The sequence below is a fragment of the Dendrobates tinctorius genome, unplaced genomic scaffold, assembly GCF_039654945.1.
Source record: "Dendrobates tinctorius isolate UK_male_01 unplaced genomic scaffold, ASM3965494v1 ptg000334l, whole genome shotgun sequence".
Taxonomy (NCBI): Eukaryota; Metazoa; Chordata; class Amphibia; order Anura; family Dendrobatidae; genus Dendrobates; species Dendrobates tinctorius.
The window spans coordinates 2,274,735-2,290,023 of record NW_027362000.1 but is presented as its reverse complement, the minus strand read 5'-3'; the positions used below and the strand labels follow the sequence as shown (position 1 = coordinate 2,290,023).

The 15,289-nt window shown below is 46.7% G+C and overlaps 1 protein-coding gene across 4 annotated transcripts in view; it reads right to left on the bottom strand.

Annotated features, from left to right (window-relative positions):
- Positions 1 to 4,011: 4,011 nt before the first annotated feature.
- The window catches only part of THNSL2 (threonine synthase like 2), a 110,962-nt gene continuing 99,684 nt past the window's right edge, over positions 4,012 to 15,289 (bottom strand). For all 4 annotated transcript variants that reach the window (XM_073562099.1, XM_073562097.1, XM_073562100.1 and 1 more), the window contains 2 exons: positions 8,904 to 9,055; positions 4,012 to 5,030 (listed from right to left, as the gene is read on the bottom strand). In XM_073562099.1, the coding sequence (XP_073418200.1) occupies positions 4,832 to 5,030; positions 8,904 to 9,055 (351 nt within the window). In that variant the 3' untranslated portion in view covers positions 4,012 to 4,831. The remainder of the gene's footprint in view (positions 5,031 to 8,903; positions 9,056 to 15,289) is intronic.

The window sequence follows — 15,289 nt, the reverse complement described above, 5'->3', positions numbered from 1 at the left end:
TTATTTTCCGTCCACATCTAGGGAGGTTAGCCACAGTGCCATGGGCTTTAAACTTCTTGATGACACTGCGCACGGTAGACACAGGAACATTCAGGTCTTTGGAGATGGACTTGTAGCCTTGAGATTGCTCATGCTTCCTCACAATTTGGTTTCTCAAGTCTTCAGACAGTTCTTTGGTCTTCTTTCTTTTCTCCATGCTCAATGTGGTACACACAAGGACACAGGACAGAGGTTGAGTCAACTTTAATCCATGTCAACTGGCTGCCAGTGTGATTTAGTTATTGCCAACACCTGTTAGGTGCCACAGGTAAGTTACAGGTGCTGTTAATTACACAAATTAGAGAAGCATCACATGATTTTTTGAACAGTGCCAATACTCTTGTCCACCCTCTTTTTTATGTTTGGTGTGGAATTATATCCAATTTGGCTTTAGGACAATTCTTTTTGTGTTTTTTCATTTAAGACAAATTAAATGAAGATAATAATAACAAAGAATTTGTGTTTGCAATCATTTTCAGGAAGAAACTGAGTATTATCTGACAGAATTGCAGGGGTGTCAATACTTTTGGCCACAACTGTATATGTAGTATGTATGTAGTATGTATGTTGTATGAATGTAGTATATATGAAGTATGTATGTAATATGTATGTTTTTGTTTTTTTTACATACAACACATTAGCCGGATGATGGGACTACTACTGTCCCATCATTGGTTAATGTGTCAATCACTGTCATTGTAGCAGGCATCGCCCAATGGGACTTGTAGTCCCATCGGACGATGCCTGCACACACACACAACCCCCGGCAGGCCCGCACAGACCCCCAGCAGGCCCGCCCAGACCCCCGGCAGCCCGCACAGACCGCCGGCAGGCCCGCACAGACCCCCGGCAGGCCCGCACAGACCCCCGAGAGGCCCGCACAGACCCCGCCCGCACACACAGACATGCACAGTGTCCGCCCACGCACCGCCCACACTTTTCCCCCCTCCCGAACTGGATGTGCAAGTAAAGAAAGGGTTTATTTTCATTCCGATATTTGTGCCCCATTGACTTGCATGGGTTTCCGGTATCAAAATTGGCGATACCCGATATTTTTGGGGTATCGGTCCGATCCAATCCGATCCGATATTTCCCGATATCGGAAGGTATCGCTCAACACTACTCATCTCATTGCATCTTGTATTAAATCTGCAACAACGGCTCCTCTGGTTCCACCCAACGACAGGAGCTTTAGGGTCCCTGTTGGCCACACATATGGGTACGTAGGTATAGGCATTAAATTACTGTGAAAATGTCCTACAAGCGAAAAACAGAGAGATGTTGGAGATAGAAATCCACAACATCACACCGATACTTTGCACAGAGGATGGTGGCAGTGATGAAAAACCGGTTCTCTGAGTTGGAGGCGGCCAATTAAAGGTTCATTGACTTTAGACTTTGTCATGAGTAGAACAATCTCTCGTGATAATGTCAAGCAAGTCTCACGTTTCAGAGGCGACCTCATGACTCATTTAATGGATCGTTTAGAAGGTAAAAGTGCAGTAGTTTACATCACCAGAGTGTGCACAATAAAGGACAGCCAGTCTGTTCTCACACCATCTGGTTAAAGGGCACATCGGAAAAGGGTTAGCCCTAAATATCTTCCTACTTGTCCGATAAACCTATCAGAGCAGATCCTGAAGGGTCAGGACTGATGATCAACTGGATAAGAATTCATATGTACAATACAAAAACCTACCGGTGCTAATAAAACTCTATGGAAGTCCAGAGGAATATGTAGCCTGCTCACTGTCTTGGGTTGGGTAGGACCACCAGAAAACCATTATGGGGTGTAAAACCGCAGGGCAAAACCGCAGGCAAATCCGCAGATAAACCGCAGGACTTTAGTCCTGCGGATTTATCTGCAGTTTTTACTACAAAATCCGCACAGCCAAAAAACTCCGTGTGCACATAGCCTAAAGGGTTGACGGTAGACCCCTTTCCGAAAACGTTCCTTCATAGGATACAGCAGCTATAATTAAACAAAGATTATCATTTACCCTCCCCATGTGAAGCGGTGAATCCCCACCTCTGCCCGATCTTTGTTTGTCTGCAGCGACATCAACAACACTGCAGCCAATCAGTGAGTTCAGCGACTCTGCCTATTATATACAGTCAGAACTGTTGAGCTCACTGATTGGCTGCAGCGCTGCTGTCGATGTGACTTTACTGCTGCAGACAAACAGGAGAGACCAAGCAGAGATGGAGACCGGGGAAGGATACGTAATATTCTTTTTGTTTTATTTTTTTTTACAGTTCCTGCATCCTATGAAGGAAAGTTTTCGGAAAGGGGACAACCACTTTAATGACCGAGTAGCTATTTTTTTCATCCTTACGTTGAAAGTATCTTTTTTATTTTACTTTTGATAAACCCGTAGGCTTGGGTTTTTTTTTAAATTTTTTTACAGCACGAGTTGTATTTTTCATTACCGCCATTTCAGGGTAAATTTTTTTGATTGATTTGCTTCTATTCTATTAATTTGCTTCAAATTTCAGTAGTATTCTTTGTGGAGTTTTATACAGTTTACTGCAAATTAATATCATTTTATGGGACGGCATGAACGCAGGGATATCGAACACGTCAAGGGTTTCTTTACGTGTTTTCTTAACTGCAGTTTTTTATGCCATTTTAGGGCACTCGTATTATCCCGTAACTAACTTTTAGAACTTTTTTCGAGAGAAAAAAAGAAAATCTGCCATTTTTTTTTACGCAACGTGCCGTTGGCTATAATCGTTGATTTAATTTTAATCTATGGGTCCTACTAAATACAACCATATTTTATCTCAAAGTATTAAAAAAAAAGTCATTTTGGATGGAAAGTATTTTTTTCTATTAATTTTAGGGAAAGGGTTTTTTCATGATACTTTATTGATTTTTACGTTACTTTTTATTTTTTTTTGTCCCACTTGGGGACTTGAACCAACAATTGTCTGATCGCTTACACAATGCTTTGGAATATAAAGCATTCTACAGAATTATTGCCTGTTAGAGTTGGACCACGTTCACACTTTCAGTATTTTACATCAGTATTTGTAAGCCAAAACCTGAATGGAACAATCAGAGGAAAAGTATACTACAAACACGTCACTATTTCTGGATTATCACCCACTCCTAGTATTGGCCTACATATTCTGATGTAAAATACTGACCAAATACTGATCGCATGAACGTGGTTTTAGACTGATAGGCAGCTTATTAGGCTGCACTTCTGGTAAGGCCTAATGGAAAGATATAGATATATGGCCATTATTAGACTCACAAGTCATTGACACTCTCAGCAGGAGGGCGATGGGTTGACAGAAGCAGCCTTCTCCCTCTGGCAAACACTTTAGAGGCAGTGGTCGCAATTGACCTTGGCATTTGAAGGGGTAAACTGTTACCATCGACTGTTCCTTCTGTGCCAGTAGTTTCACAAGGACATTTATAGCCCATGACCAGGATTGGTGATAAATGTGTGACTGCTGGGGTCCTAGAGATCACAAGAATGGGGGTCTTGAGTCACCTTGTTCGTCCCGTGTCACTTCCATAGACTTTGAAATTGAAGGCATGACCACTGCTCCAGTTAAACTCTTCTTACAGCGCTGTGCAGTATAATTTAGTGTATTTAAAGGGGCTAAGTGACCCCCTTTTTTTAACCAGGTTCAGCGGGGTTACTGCTGCATCCAATGATTGGCTGCAGCCAAGAAACCATCAATGTCAGAAGAGGAGGGAAGAAGACCCGCAAAGGAAAGAAGAGCTGCGGTGGATGTCAGAGGTGGGGTCGTATAAGTCATATGTTGGTGAATATTGATTTTTTTTTACCCTTTTTAGACCACTCTGGTTGTACAGGCTCAATAAAAAGTATAAAAAAAGTAGACATACCTCTAGTCAGTCCATTGTAAACGTCTACCAAAAAAAAAAACATGTAAAAAGGCAGAAAATGTTATAAAACAAAAAAATAGACACCGCCGAAGCGACAGCATTGGAACAGCTTAGGGTTCAAGTGGTAACATTTACCATATTTTATTTTAGAATGATTACTTTGCTTCTTTTAAATTCTGAAAAACTGCATAAAACCGCTGCAAAAGGTGTTTTCTGCCTTGGTTAACACAACCCATCTATTTAAAGGCCTAAGGCCGGGATCACACATGCGAGAAACACGGCCGAGTCTCGCTTGTTAATACCTGGCACTGCCGCCGGCACTCGGGAGCGGAGCGTGCAGCAGCATAGCAATACATGGAGCCGCACACTCCGCTCCCAAGTGCCGGCGGCATTGCCGGGTATTAACATGCGAGATTCGGCCGTATTCCTTGCATGTGTGATCCCGACCTGATACTAAATCTGGTAACATGTAATATTTCTGCAGGAGTCACATATCTCAGATTTCAAATAACCTCTTCAGAAGGAAAATTACTTTATCTCTGGTGTTATCTATTGGATAACGCAACCCTAAGGCCGGGGTCAGACATGCGAGAAACTCGCACGAGTCTCGCATCTCAATACCCGGCACTGTCTATGCAGCCACACACTACGATCCCGAGTGCCGGCGGCAGTGTCGGGTACTGTGATGCGAGACTCTTGCGAGTTTCTCGCATGTCTGACCCCGGCCTAAGAGACAATATCGACCCTTTAACGAGCCTTGCCACATATGACTTACTATAAGAAGCTAAACCAAAAACTCAATTTGCAGACTCGTGTTTCTGGGTATTGCCCCTCCTCAGTGCAAATCAAGGGATCTAGTCTGGTTGTATGTGAGGCCTCTGACTGGGGGTCTAAAGGTGAAAATTTCTCCTTGCGGAGAGTGTCATTTTTTCACATCCTCTTCTTGGCGATAGCTTCTATTTTCTCACGCAGCACTTTCTCCCAGTCATCTTGCTTTTTGAGGAATATGGACCGTGTTTCCTTCTTCATCAATGCCTCAATCTCTGGCGGTATCTCGGGTACAAGATTGGCTCGAAGAATGACATCCTGGAATTTAGCTGCTGATGCCGGGGCCAAACAGCATCTAAGTCTGTGGAATGAAAATGTGATAATTTTGCAAATTTTTCTTAAAATGACCCAGAAAATTTTGTCTTTAGTCAATTGCAAAATTTGCAAACGACCTTGTGACTGATGTAAATACTGGGCCTTTAAAATAGCATACAGACACTGGGCCGTACATAACACATTCTTATTATGTGGGCTCTTTCTGTCCATTTCACACGCTAGCTAGTCAAACATATGGGCAAGGGCAAGGAGACTGAAGCTGATAATGGGGATTTGGAGGAGAGGGCGCCATCTGTACGACACATACTCTTGAAAAGCTTTCTTTTGATTAAATTCCACTGATGTAATTTAATACCATACATACACATTTTATAGAAACCGAGGGCTATTAATACAATACATTATTGGCTCAGAGTTAACATTGGTGAACCATAAGGGTCAGTATTGGGCCCTCTTCTTTTTAAGTTAATAATGACCTGGTATCGGGCATACAGAGCACAAACTCCATATTTGACTATACTGCTAAACTCTGCAAGGTAATTAACACAAACAAGAAAAATGTAATATCACAGAAGAATTTGGAGAAGCTTGAAGCTTGAGGTGAGAAATGGCAATTGTGGTTAAACATAGATAAATGTAAGGTCGTGCACTCGTGCCAGGAAAACAATATGGAAAATGATGTACTAATTGGTAAAACTGTCACTGAAAAGGACTTGGGTGGGTAGACAGTAAGCTAAACTTTAGTGATCAGTACCAGGCAGCCGCTGCCAAGGCAACTAAAATATTGGGATGCATTAATTGCCTGAGTGCATAGCAATTCCCAGGGATGCCGGTGTGGCGCCCCCAGGAGTATGGTCGCCACAGTGGCATTGCCTTCCTCCAGGGAGGGTGATGTCAGGCTTGGAGGCAATGAAGGGTCTCTCTGACAGTTAACCATGTCATGCAACACAGTTCCCACTCAAGGTCAGCAGAGGGAGCTCTGAACCAAGAACTGAGGGGAGGAGCTGTCTCTGGGGGCCAGGAAGGAGTGGGTCAGTTAGTGTGAGGAGGGCAACGAGTGTAGACATGTGGAGAGAATCTGGAGGTTGAGCTGAGGATAGAGAGCTCCCTCCCAGTGAGAGCGCATGATCTGGAGCCTGGTCTCCACGGTTGTATGGATACTGGAGGTCCTGCATCAGAAACCAGAGGAATAGGAAGCTGTAAATGCTCTCTTCCCAACTAAGACTCAGAGGCACATAAGCGACGGGTGAGCCAAGAGAGATAGCGGGCTACAGCTGTCTGCCATATGAGGTAGTTCTAAGAGACAAAAAGAAGGAGGAACCTCAGTGTAACACTGTACTGCATGTACCTCTAGCCAGCGCTAGGAAGGAGACTACACAACCCATCTGATAGAGAGAACTGTTATGAAAGGGTCACCAAGGAGAAAAAAACAAAACAAGCTAAGTCACAAAAAACCAGAGAGGTTGGTAACTATGCAGATTGCAGATCCCTGATCTTACCACACAACTAGCAGTAGCCGTGGAGCGTGCCTACGATGTTCCTAGACGCCTCGTCATGGCCAGAGGACTAAATAAGCCTAAAGCAAGAAAAGGGAAAACTAACTGCCTCAGAGCAGACCCCAAAGGAATAGATAGCCCCCCACACATGTATTGACGGTGAAACAAGATGAAGGCACAAACACAGGCAGGAAAATAGGCTGAGCAAATGATGGGGCCCAAACTAACTATACAGGAAAGGAAAGGAGAGACACTGTCTGCAATCTGCCCAAAACCCTACAAAAATCATGTCCAACACTTCTGATAGCAAAATTAACCCTGAAGTCACTAGACTTCTCCCACTATATCAGCACTCTGAAATATTCTGAGACAGAGCAAAAAGAGACCGAACTAGTAAGGGACAAAAAGCCAATTGGCAAAATACTGATAAATAAGAGTGGAAATTCAGCACAGCCCCCAGCAGGGGCTGGCTGACCACACCAAAAAACTGAATAGACCAACAAAATCAAGTGTGAACATTAGCAGAAAAACTTAGCTTTAGAAGACTGGAACAGAGCTGAAAACCAAGAGCTGACAAGCCAGAAGGAATCACCAGCAACTGAATAGGGCGTCAGCTGTCTTAAATCCAATCTGAGACTCCTGAGATCCAATGGTCATCCTCATTCTCAGGTGGCAGATCTCCACCGATCAAATCAGCCTCTCTACCTCCTGTTACCACCAGAGGGAGTCTGGAAGGAGAACTCACAACTGGTGAACCAGAGAATGAACTCACAACAGAGAACCCTGAGTTGCTTCCAGGCTAGCCTGCTCCTGTGCAATCTGTAACCAGGACCCTGGACTGCGTTTGCCAAATAAATGTAAAGAAACTGCACCCTGTTGTGTCCTTGCCTCCTTCCTGCAACATCCTCAGCACTGCTACATCCCGGTGCCAAACACTGCACCCTCTTCCTAAACATTCCGCTACACTGCCCTGGGACCAACAGCCCTACCTGTGGAGGGCTACAACATCACTGCTGCACCACACCATCTGTCCCAGAGGATCTGTCTGCAGCATCGGCTTAGCACCTCCCTTGCCGAACACCACAGGTGGCCTCACAAATCACTTATAAACTTTATTACCAACTCAACCCCTTTTACATGGGCGCCCAGGGCCACGGACTGGGACACCGCTGCTGTGACAATCCCCTCTGAGAGACCGGCCCGGTACCGAGTACCCCACAGCCCTGGGAGGGCGACCCACCGGCAATGGAGGAGATGGAGAAATTAATTTCTCTGTCTCCGCACCTGTGCTCCGATTTTCACATGAGAGGATTGGAGCACATTGCACTGACACTCGATTCACGCTCTCAGGAGACCTGGAGCCGAGTGTCATTAGCATATCGCATCCAATGGTCTTGTGTTGGATGTCATACTGTATGCTAATGCAACTCCGGACTTAGAGTATGGATTCTCCACTGTATGAGCAGTGAGGCTATGGATACTTTACTGTATGAGCAGTGAGACTATGGATTCTTTTCTGTATGAGCAGTGAGACTATGGATTCTTTTCTGTATGAGCAGTGAGACTATGGATTCTTTTCTGTATGAGCAGTGAGACTATGGATTCTTTTCTGTATGAGCAGTGAGACTATGGATTCCTTACTGTATGAGCAGTGAGACGATGGATTCTTTTCTGTATGAGCAGTGAGACTATGGATTCTTTTCTGTATGAGCAGTGAGACTATATTCTTTACTGTATGAGCAGTGAGATTATGGATTCCTTACTGTATCAGCATTGAGACTATGGATTTTTTACTGTATGAGCAGTGAGACTATGGATTCTTTACTGTATGAGCAGTGAGACTATGGATTCTTTACTGTATGAGCAGTGAGACTATGGATTCTTTTCTGTATGAGCAGCGAGACTATGGATTCTTTACTGTATGAGCAGTGAGACTATGGATTCTTTTCTGTATGAGCAGCGAGACTATGGATTCTTTACTGTATGAGCAGTGAGACTATGGATTCTTTACTGTATGAGCAGTGAGACTATGGATTCTTTACTGTATGAGCAGTGAGACTATGGATTCTCTTCTGTATGAGCAGTGAGACTATGGATTCTTTACTGTATGAGCAGTGAGACTATGGATTCTTTACTGTATGAACAGTGAGATTATGGATTCTTTACTGTATGAGCAATGAGGCGACTATGGATTCTATATTGTATGAGTAGAGTAGTGAGACTATGGTGCTCTGTGCCACATGTTCTGATGGTCAAAACTTATTCTAAATGAGTGGAATTTAATTTAGAATAATGCTGACAACATGTATAGGCCCAAAACAAATAATATAAAAGATAATAAATAATGCAAAAAGAAAAATAATACAAGCAGTTGTAACTTCTAGCAATAAATCAGTTCTTACAAGTTTTGATTGATGTTGAATTGCTGATAATGGTAATAAACGGCAACAGCGGAGTGTGGACAGAGTAGATACTGGTTCTCCTGCCAGCAGTGTCTTATGGTCTGCAGGATGTTGTCATCTGTGACTGAGCAGGATTTCATCATTCCAAGAAGCTGTAGATGAGGAAACAGTGGAAATCTCTTACTGCTGCAATCACTATTATAGTTATTACAAGTAATATTACTATTAATAGTAGTGTATAGAGTTGAGCGAAACGGGTCGGTCATATTCAAAAGTCGGCGATTTTTGCTGAAGTCGGGTTTCATGAAACGAAACCCGACCATAGCGTGAGGTCGGCCATGAGGTCGGCGACCAGAGCGCCAAAGTCACGTTTCAAAAGATGCTTCCAGTGCCCTTATTCAGTCAATGATGGAGGACGCACACTGTGGGCAACGCGATGACATAGGCATTGGTCACCACCATCTTTCAGAAGGGCATGCAAGTGATTGGCTTGCTTTGTGTGGCGTCACAGGGGCTATAAAAGGGCGGGGACGCCAACCGCCATCTTACTTCTACCGATATTAGCATTAGGGAGAGCTGCTGCTGCTGCTGATTCTGTAGGGAGAGCGTTAGGCAGAGAAGAAGAACCAAAAACTAATTCTGCTGTTAGCAATTTCCACTTACCACACAACACTTTGTGTGCAGTGACAGGGGAGGATATATTTTTGTGCATCAGCTCTGTTGGTTATTAGGCTGCCTTATAAGGCTCCCTGATAGCTGTATTGCTGTTTTCACACTGCTGTGCAAACTGCTTTTTTAAAAGCAAAAATTCTTTTCTTCCTCTTTTCTGCACAGTTACCAAGCGTTCATTTTTCCACCCTTTTGTGTGCAGCAGTCCTGCTTATTAGGCTGCCTGCGTCCATACTTGGACTGAGAGCATCATTGTCAGCCTCCTAAAATCTATAGTGAGATTCAAATTCTCACCAATCCTATAGACACCCTGCACCTTGTTATACACCATCCAATTTCAGTCTGTTACATTGAGGTGTAATCTCTCCTGGCCCTGAGACAACAGTTCTGTGTCCTCAAATCTATAGTGAGATTCAAATACTCACCAATTGTAGATACACCTTCTACCTTGTTTTACAGTACCATATAGCTGGTGGTATTTTGGGTACATTTTCACAAAAAAGAGCCAGTATGGTGGAAGACGTCATGGAAGTGGGCGGGGGTTGGCAGCTGGTAATGATGGTGTTGGTGTTGGTGTTGCATCTGTTGGTAGTGGCAAAAGCACAGTAGCACCTAAGGCAGGAGGTGTTGAGCCTGCATGATCGTCTGGCTCCACAAGGCCTCGAAGGCTCTCTTTTCTGGGAGTAGGTAAACCACTTTTAAAGCCGGAGCTTCAGGAACAAGTTTTGGCTTACATTGCTGACACAGCCTCCTGCTCTCTTGCCTCCTCTTCTGAAGTTTCAAAAAATAAAAGCACTGAGTCGTCATTGGAGGCTCCTGGTCAGGAACAACACCTTTCCTTGTGTCCTTCACCCCAACCAAAAGTGAAGGATGCGGTAGGCCACACTATAGATTACTCCATGGAGCTCTTTTCACATACCATGCCTGGGTTATCAAGTCAAATCATGAATTCTCCAATCCTAGATGAATCGGACATGGAGTGCACTGATGCACAGCCACTGCTAGATTTTTCTGCTGGTACATTCACTCAGAGCACAACATTGTCCTCGCAGTGTACTGAGGCAGAATCAGACCCTGATGAAACTCAGGTGCCCCTTCCTGCATACTATACCACCTTACACAGTGACACAGAGGAAGGTGCACATGATATTGAAGAGGAGTTGATGGATGACCCAGTTGTTGACCCAGATTGGCATCCATAGGGGGAAAAGGGTGCCGCTGCCAATAGCTCAGAAGAGGAGGAGGATCCGCAGCAGGCAACGACATCGCAACAGCTGTTATCTGGCTTGACCATAGCAATCCAAAAACGGGTTACAAAAATCAAAAGAGTTGCAGGACAGCTTGGCCAGACGGTCAAATTAGCACAACGTGCAAGGTCTCAAAATGTCTTCCATAGTAGGAAGAGTGCAGTGTGGCACTTTTTTTGAACAAAATCCTAATGATCAGGCAAAAGTTATCTATATATATATATATAAACGCCTTATCGTGTCAGTCTGTAACCGAAATCGCGGGGCGCTGATCGGTCGCGGCCGCTAGGCCCCCGCCAAGCCACAACCAATCAGCGACAGGCACAGCTGTTTGTAACGGTAAGCTGCGCCTGCCGCTGATTGGTCGCGGCCGCCAATCAGCGGCAGGCGCAGGCCTTAATCTGTAAAAAAGAGAATTAAAATAAAAAAAAGTTATTCTCACCTTCCGACGGCCTCCCGTCTTCTTTCCACGCACCCGGCCTCGCGTTCCCAGTAATGCTTTGCGGCTTAGACTGCTGATGACGTCACTCTCGCGAGAGTGAGAAAGAAGACCGACGTCACTCTCGCGAGAGCTAGAAAGAAGACCGACGTCATCAGCGGTCTAAGCCGCAAAGCATTACTGGGAACTCGAGGCCGGGTGCGTGGAAAGAAGACAGGAGGCCGTCGGAAGGTGAGAATAGCTTTTTTTTATTTTTTAATATTATTTTTGTACAGGGCCGTGGCAGTGATTGGTCGCGGCTACAGGGCCGTGTTGCTGATTGGTCGCGGACAGAGGGTCGCGACGCTGATTGATCGCGGCTACACAGAAAGGGGGGTGAGGGGACCATGCATACCAGGAAAGGGGGCTAAGGGGACCATGCATACCAGGATTAGGGGGTGAGGGGACCATGCATACCAGGATTGGGGGGTGAAGGGACCATGCATACCAGGATTGGGGGGTGAGGGGACCATGCATACCAGGATTGGGGGGTGAGGGGACCATGCATACCAGGAAAGGGGGGTGAGGGGACCATGCATATCAGGATTGGGGGTGAGGGGACCATGCATACCAGGATTGGGGGGGTGAGAGGACCATGCATACCAGGACTGAGCGGTGAGGGGCCATGCATACCCTAAAAGGGGGGTAAGAGGACCATGCATACCAGGATTGGGGGGTGAGGGGACCATGCATATCAGGAAAGGGGGGTGAGGAGACCATGCATACCAGGAAGTTGGGTGAGGATACCATGCATACCAGGATTGGGGGGGTGAGGGGACCATACATACCAGGAAAGGGGGGTGACGGTGAGCATACATACCAGGATTGGGGTGTGAGAGGACTATGCATACCAAGAAAGGGGGGTGAGGGGACCATGCATACCAGGATAGGGGGGTGAGGGGACCATGCATACCAGGACTGGGGGGTGAGAGGACCATGCATACCAGGACTGGGGGTGAGGGGACCATGCATACCCCAAAAGGAGGGTAAGAGGACCATGCATACCAGGATTGGGGGGTGAGGGGACCATGCATATATAGAAAGGGGGGTGAGGGGACCATGCATACCAGGATAGAGAGGTGAGGGGACCATGCATACAAGGAAAGGGGGGTGAGGATACCATGCATACCAGGATTGGGGGGTGAGGGGACCATACATACCAGGAAAGGGGGGTGACGGTGAGCATACATACCAGGATTGGGGTGTGAGAGGACTATGCATACCAAGAAAGGGGGGTGAGGGGACCATGCATACCAGGATAGGGGGGTGAGGGGACCATGCATACCAGGACTGGGGGGCAAGAGGACCATGCATACCAGGACTGGGGGTGAGGGGACCATGCATACCCCAAAAGGAGGGTAAGAGGACCATGCATACCAGGATTGGGGGGTGAGGGGACCATGCATATATAGAAAGGGGGGTGAGGGGACCATGCATACCAGGATAGAGGGGTGAGGGGACCATGCATACCAGGAAAGGGGGGTGAGGATACCATGCATACCAGGATTGGGGGGTGAGGGGACCATACATACCAGGAAAGGTGGGTGATGGTGAGCATACATACCAGGATTGGGGTGTGAGAGGACCATGCATACCAGCAAAGGGGGGTGAGGGGACCATGCATACCAAGAAAGGGGGGTGAGGGGACCATGCATACCAGGATAGGGGGGTGAGAGGACCATGCATACCAGGATTGGGGGGTGAGAGGACCATGCATTCCAGGATTGGGGGTCAGGGGACCATGCATACCAGGATAGGGAGTTGAGGGGTAGCATGCATATCAGGATTGAGGGTGAGAGAACCATGCATATCAGGATTGGGTGTGAGAGAACCATACATATCAGGATTGGGGGTGAGAGAACCATACATATCAGGATTGGGGGGTGCATTATTGCATTATTATTAAATCTTCAAAAATAAACTGCATATATATGCTAGAATACCCGATGCGTTAGAATCGGGCCACCATCTAGTCTGTAAGAAGTGCGCAAAGACCTTTAGCCAAGGGAAAAATCTGAGAAATTTGAATACCAGTTGCATGCTTAGACATTTAACCACCATGCACTTGCAAGCGTGGACGGACTACCAAACCTGATGTACCACATGTGCACCTGCTCCGAATGAAGGTAGTCAGAACGCTATATCGCTTCCCCCACTGTAAGCCCACCGGTTAGCACACCACCAGCAGCAAATGTCGAGGTGTCGTCGCAAGGGCAAAGCAGTCATGGAATCACAATGTTATTGCTACGAAAGATTGAATCTAGGCCATCAGCAACACCACCAACACCATCACCAACCCTCTCTCAGTCCGCCATGTCCACCGCTAGTTCCACCATATGCAGCTCTCAAGTCCAGCTGACCCTACCAGACACTCTGAGTAGGACAAGAAAGTACTCATCCTCTCATCCGCGTACACTGGCTTTGAACGCCCACATTGCCAAACTAATCTCGTTAGAGATGATGCCCTACCAGTTGGTTGAAAGCAAAGCTTTCCGTGAGCTCATGGCCTACGCAGTACCACGCTATGATCTACCCAGTAGGCACTTCTTTTCGCGAAAAGTCATCCCAGCCCTCCACGTGCAAGTGAAAGACCGCATTGTCCATGCACTCAAGCAATCAGTGAGTGGAAAGGTGCACCTCACAATAGATGCATGGTCCAGTAGGCATGGCCAGGGCCGTTACGTGTCCATCACTGCGCACTGGGTTAATGTGGTGGATGCAGGCTCCACAGGGGACAGCGGCGGTGGGACAGTGCTGCCTATCCCACGGTAAACAGTTGGCTGTAGGCGTTCGACCCTCCTCCTCCTCCTCCAGAAGCGAAAGCTCATCCACAGAGCACAGTCGCATGAGCACTCTATCCGCAGCTGCCAGTGTTGCACACGAGGCGTCCCACTATCGAACAGCTAGTGGTAAGCGTCAGCAGGCTGTGTTGAAGATGATGTGTTTGGGCGACAACAGACACATCGCGGAGGTACTGGCCGACTACTTGCAGCGACAAACTGAGTCATGGCTGGGCAGTCTACATCTTGAGGCAGGCAAGGTAGTTAGTGATAACGGCCGGAATTTTGTGGCAGCCATAGCCCTTTCAAAACTCAGACACATACCTTGCCTGGCTCACACCTTGAACCTGGAGGTGCAGTGCTTCCTCAATAATTATCTGGAGTTAACACCCCTGCTCCATAAGGTGCGAAGACTGTGCTCGCACATCCGTCGGTCACCCGTACACTCCAGTCGCATGCAGAAGCTGCAGCGATTGCTTCACCTTCCCAAGCACCGCCTAATTATCGACGTTGCAACAAGGTGGAACTCCGCCCTGCACATGGTTCAGAGGCTGTGTGAACAGAGGCAGGCTGTAATTCATTTGTGGGAGGATACAAGGGCAGGCAGTTTGCAGGCAGACATGGAGTTGTCTGGTGTGCAGTGGTCGAAGCTGAAAGACCTCTGTAAAGTCCTTCAGTGTTTTGAGGAATGCACACGGCTGGTATGCGCAGACGACGCCATTATAAGCATGAACATCCCACTTATGCGTCTGCTCATGCAAACTTTGACGCACATTATGGAGCAGGTGTCTGCAGCCGAGGAGGAAGAGGAGGAGGGAAGCCTTGATGACAGTGAGCCATTGTCTGCTCAGGGAAGTCTTGTGGATGAGGTGGAGGAAGAAGAGGAGGAGGAGGATGATGGGGATTATTTTGGGGAGGAGGATGCTTCTGAGGGGGCAAGAAAAAATGTTGGCATGGCAAGGTCAGGTACAGGGTTTGTGCGTGACTGGAGGGATGTGGATTTGCCAGAAAGTGCTCCTCCACCCAGCACTCACAGTGCATCATTGACACCTGGAACATTGGCCCACATGTCTGATTATGCCTTGCAGATCCTAAAAAGGGTCCCCCCGCATTGCCAAAATGATGAACGATGACGATTACTGATTGGCCAGCATCCTGGATCCACGCTATAAAGGCAAATTCCAAAACATCATGCCACAGGAGAACCTAGAG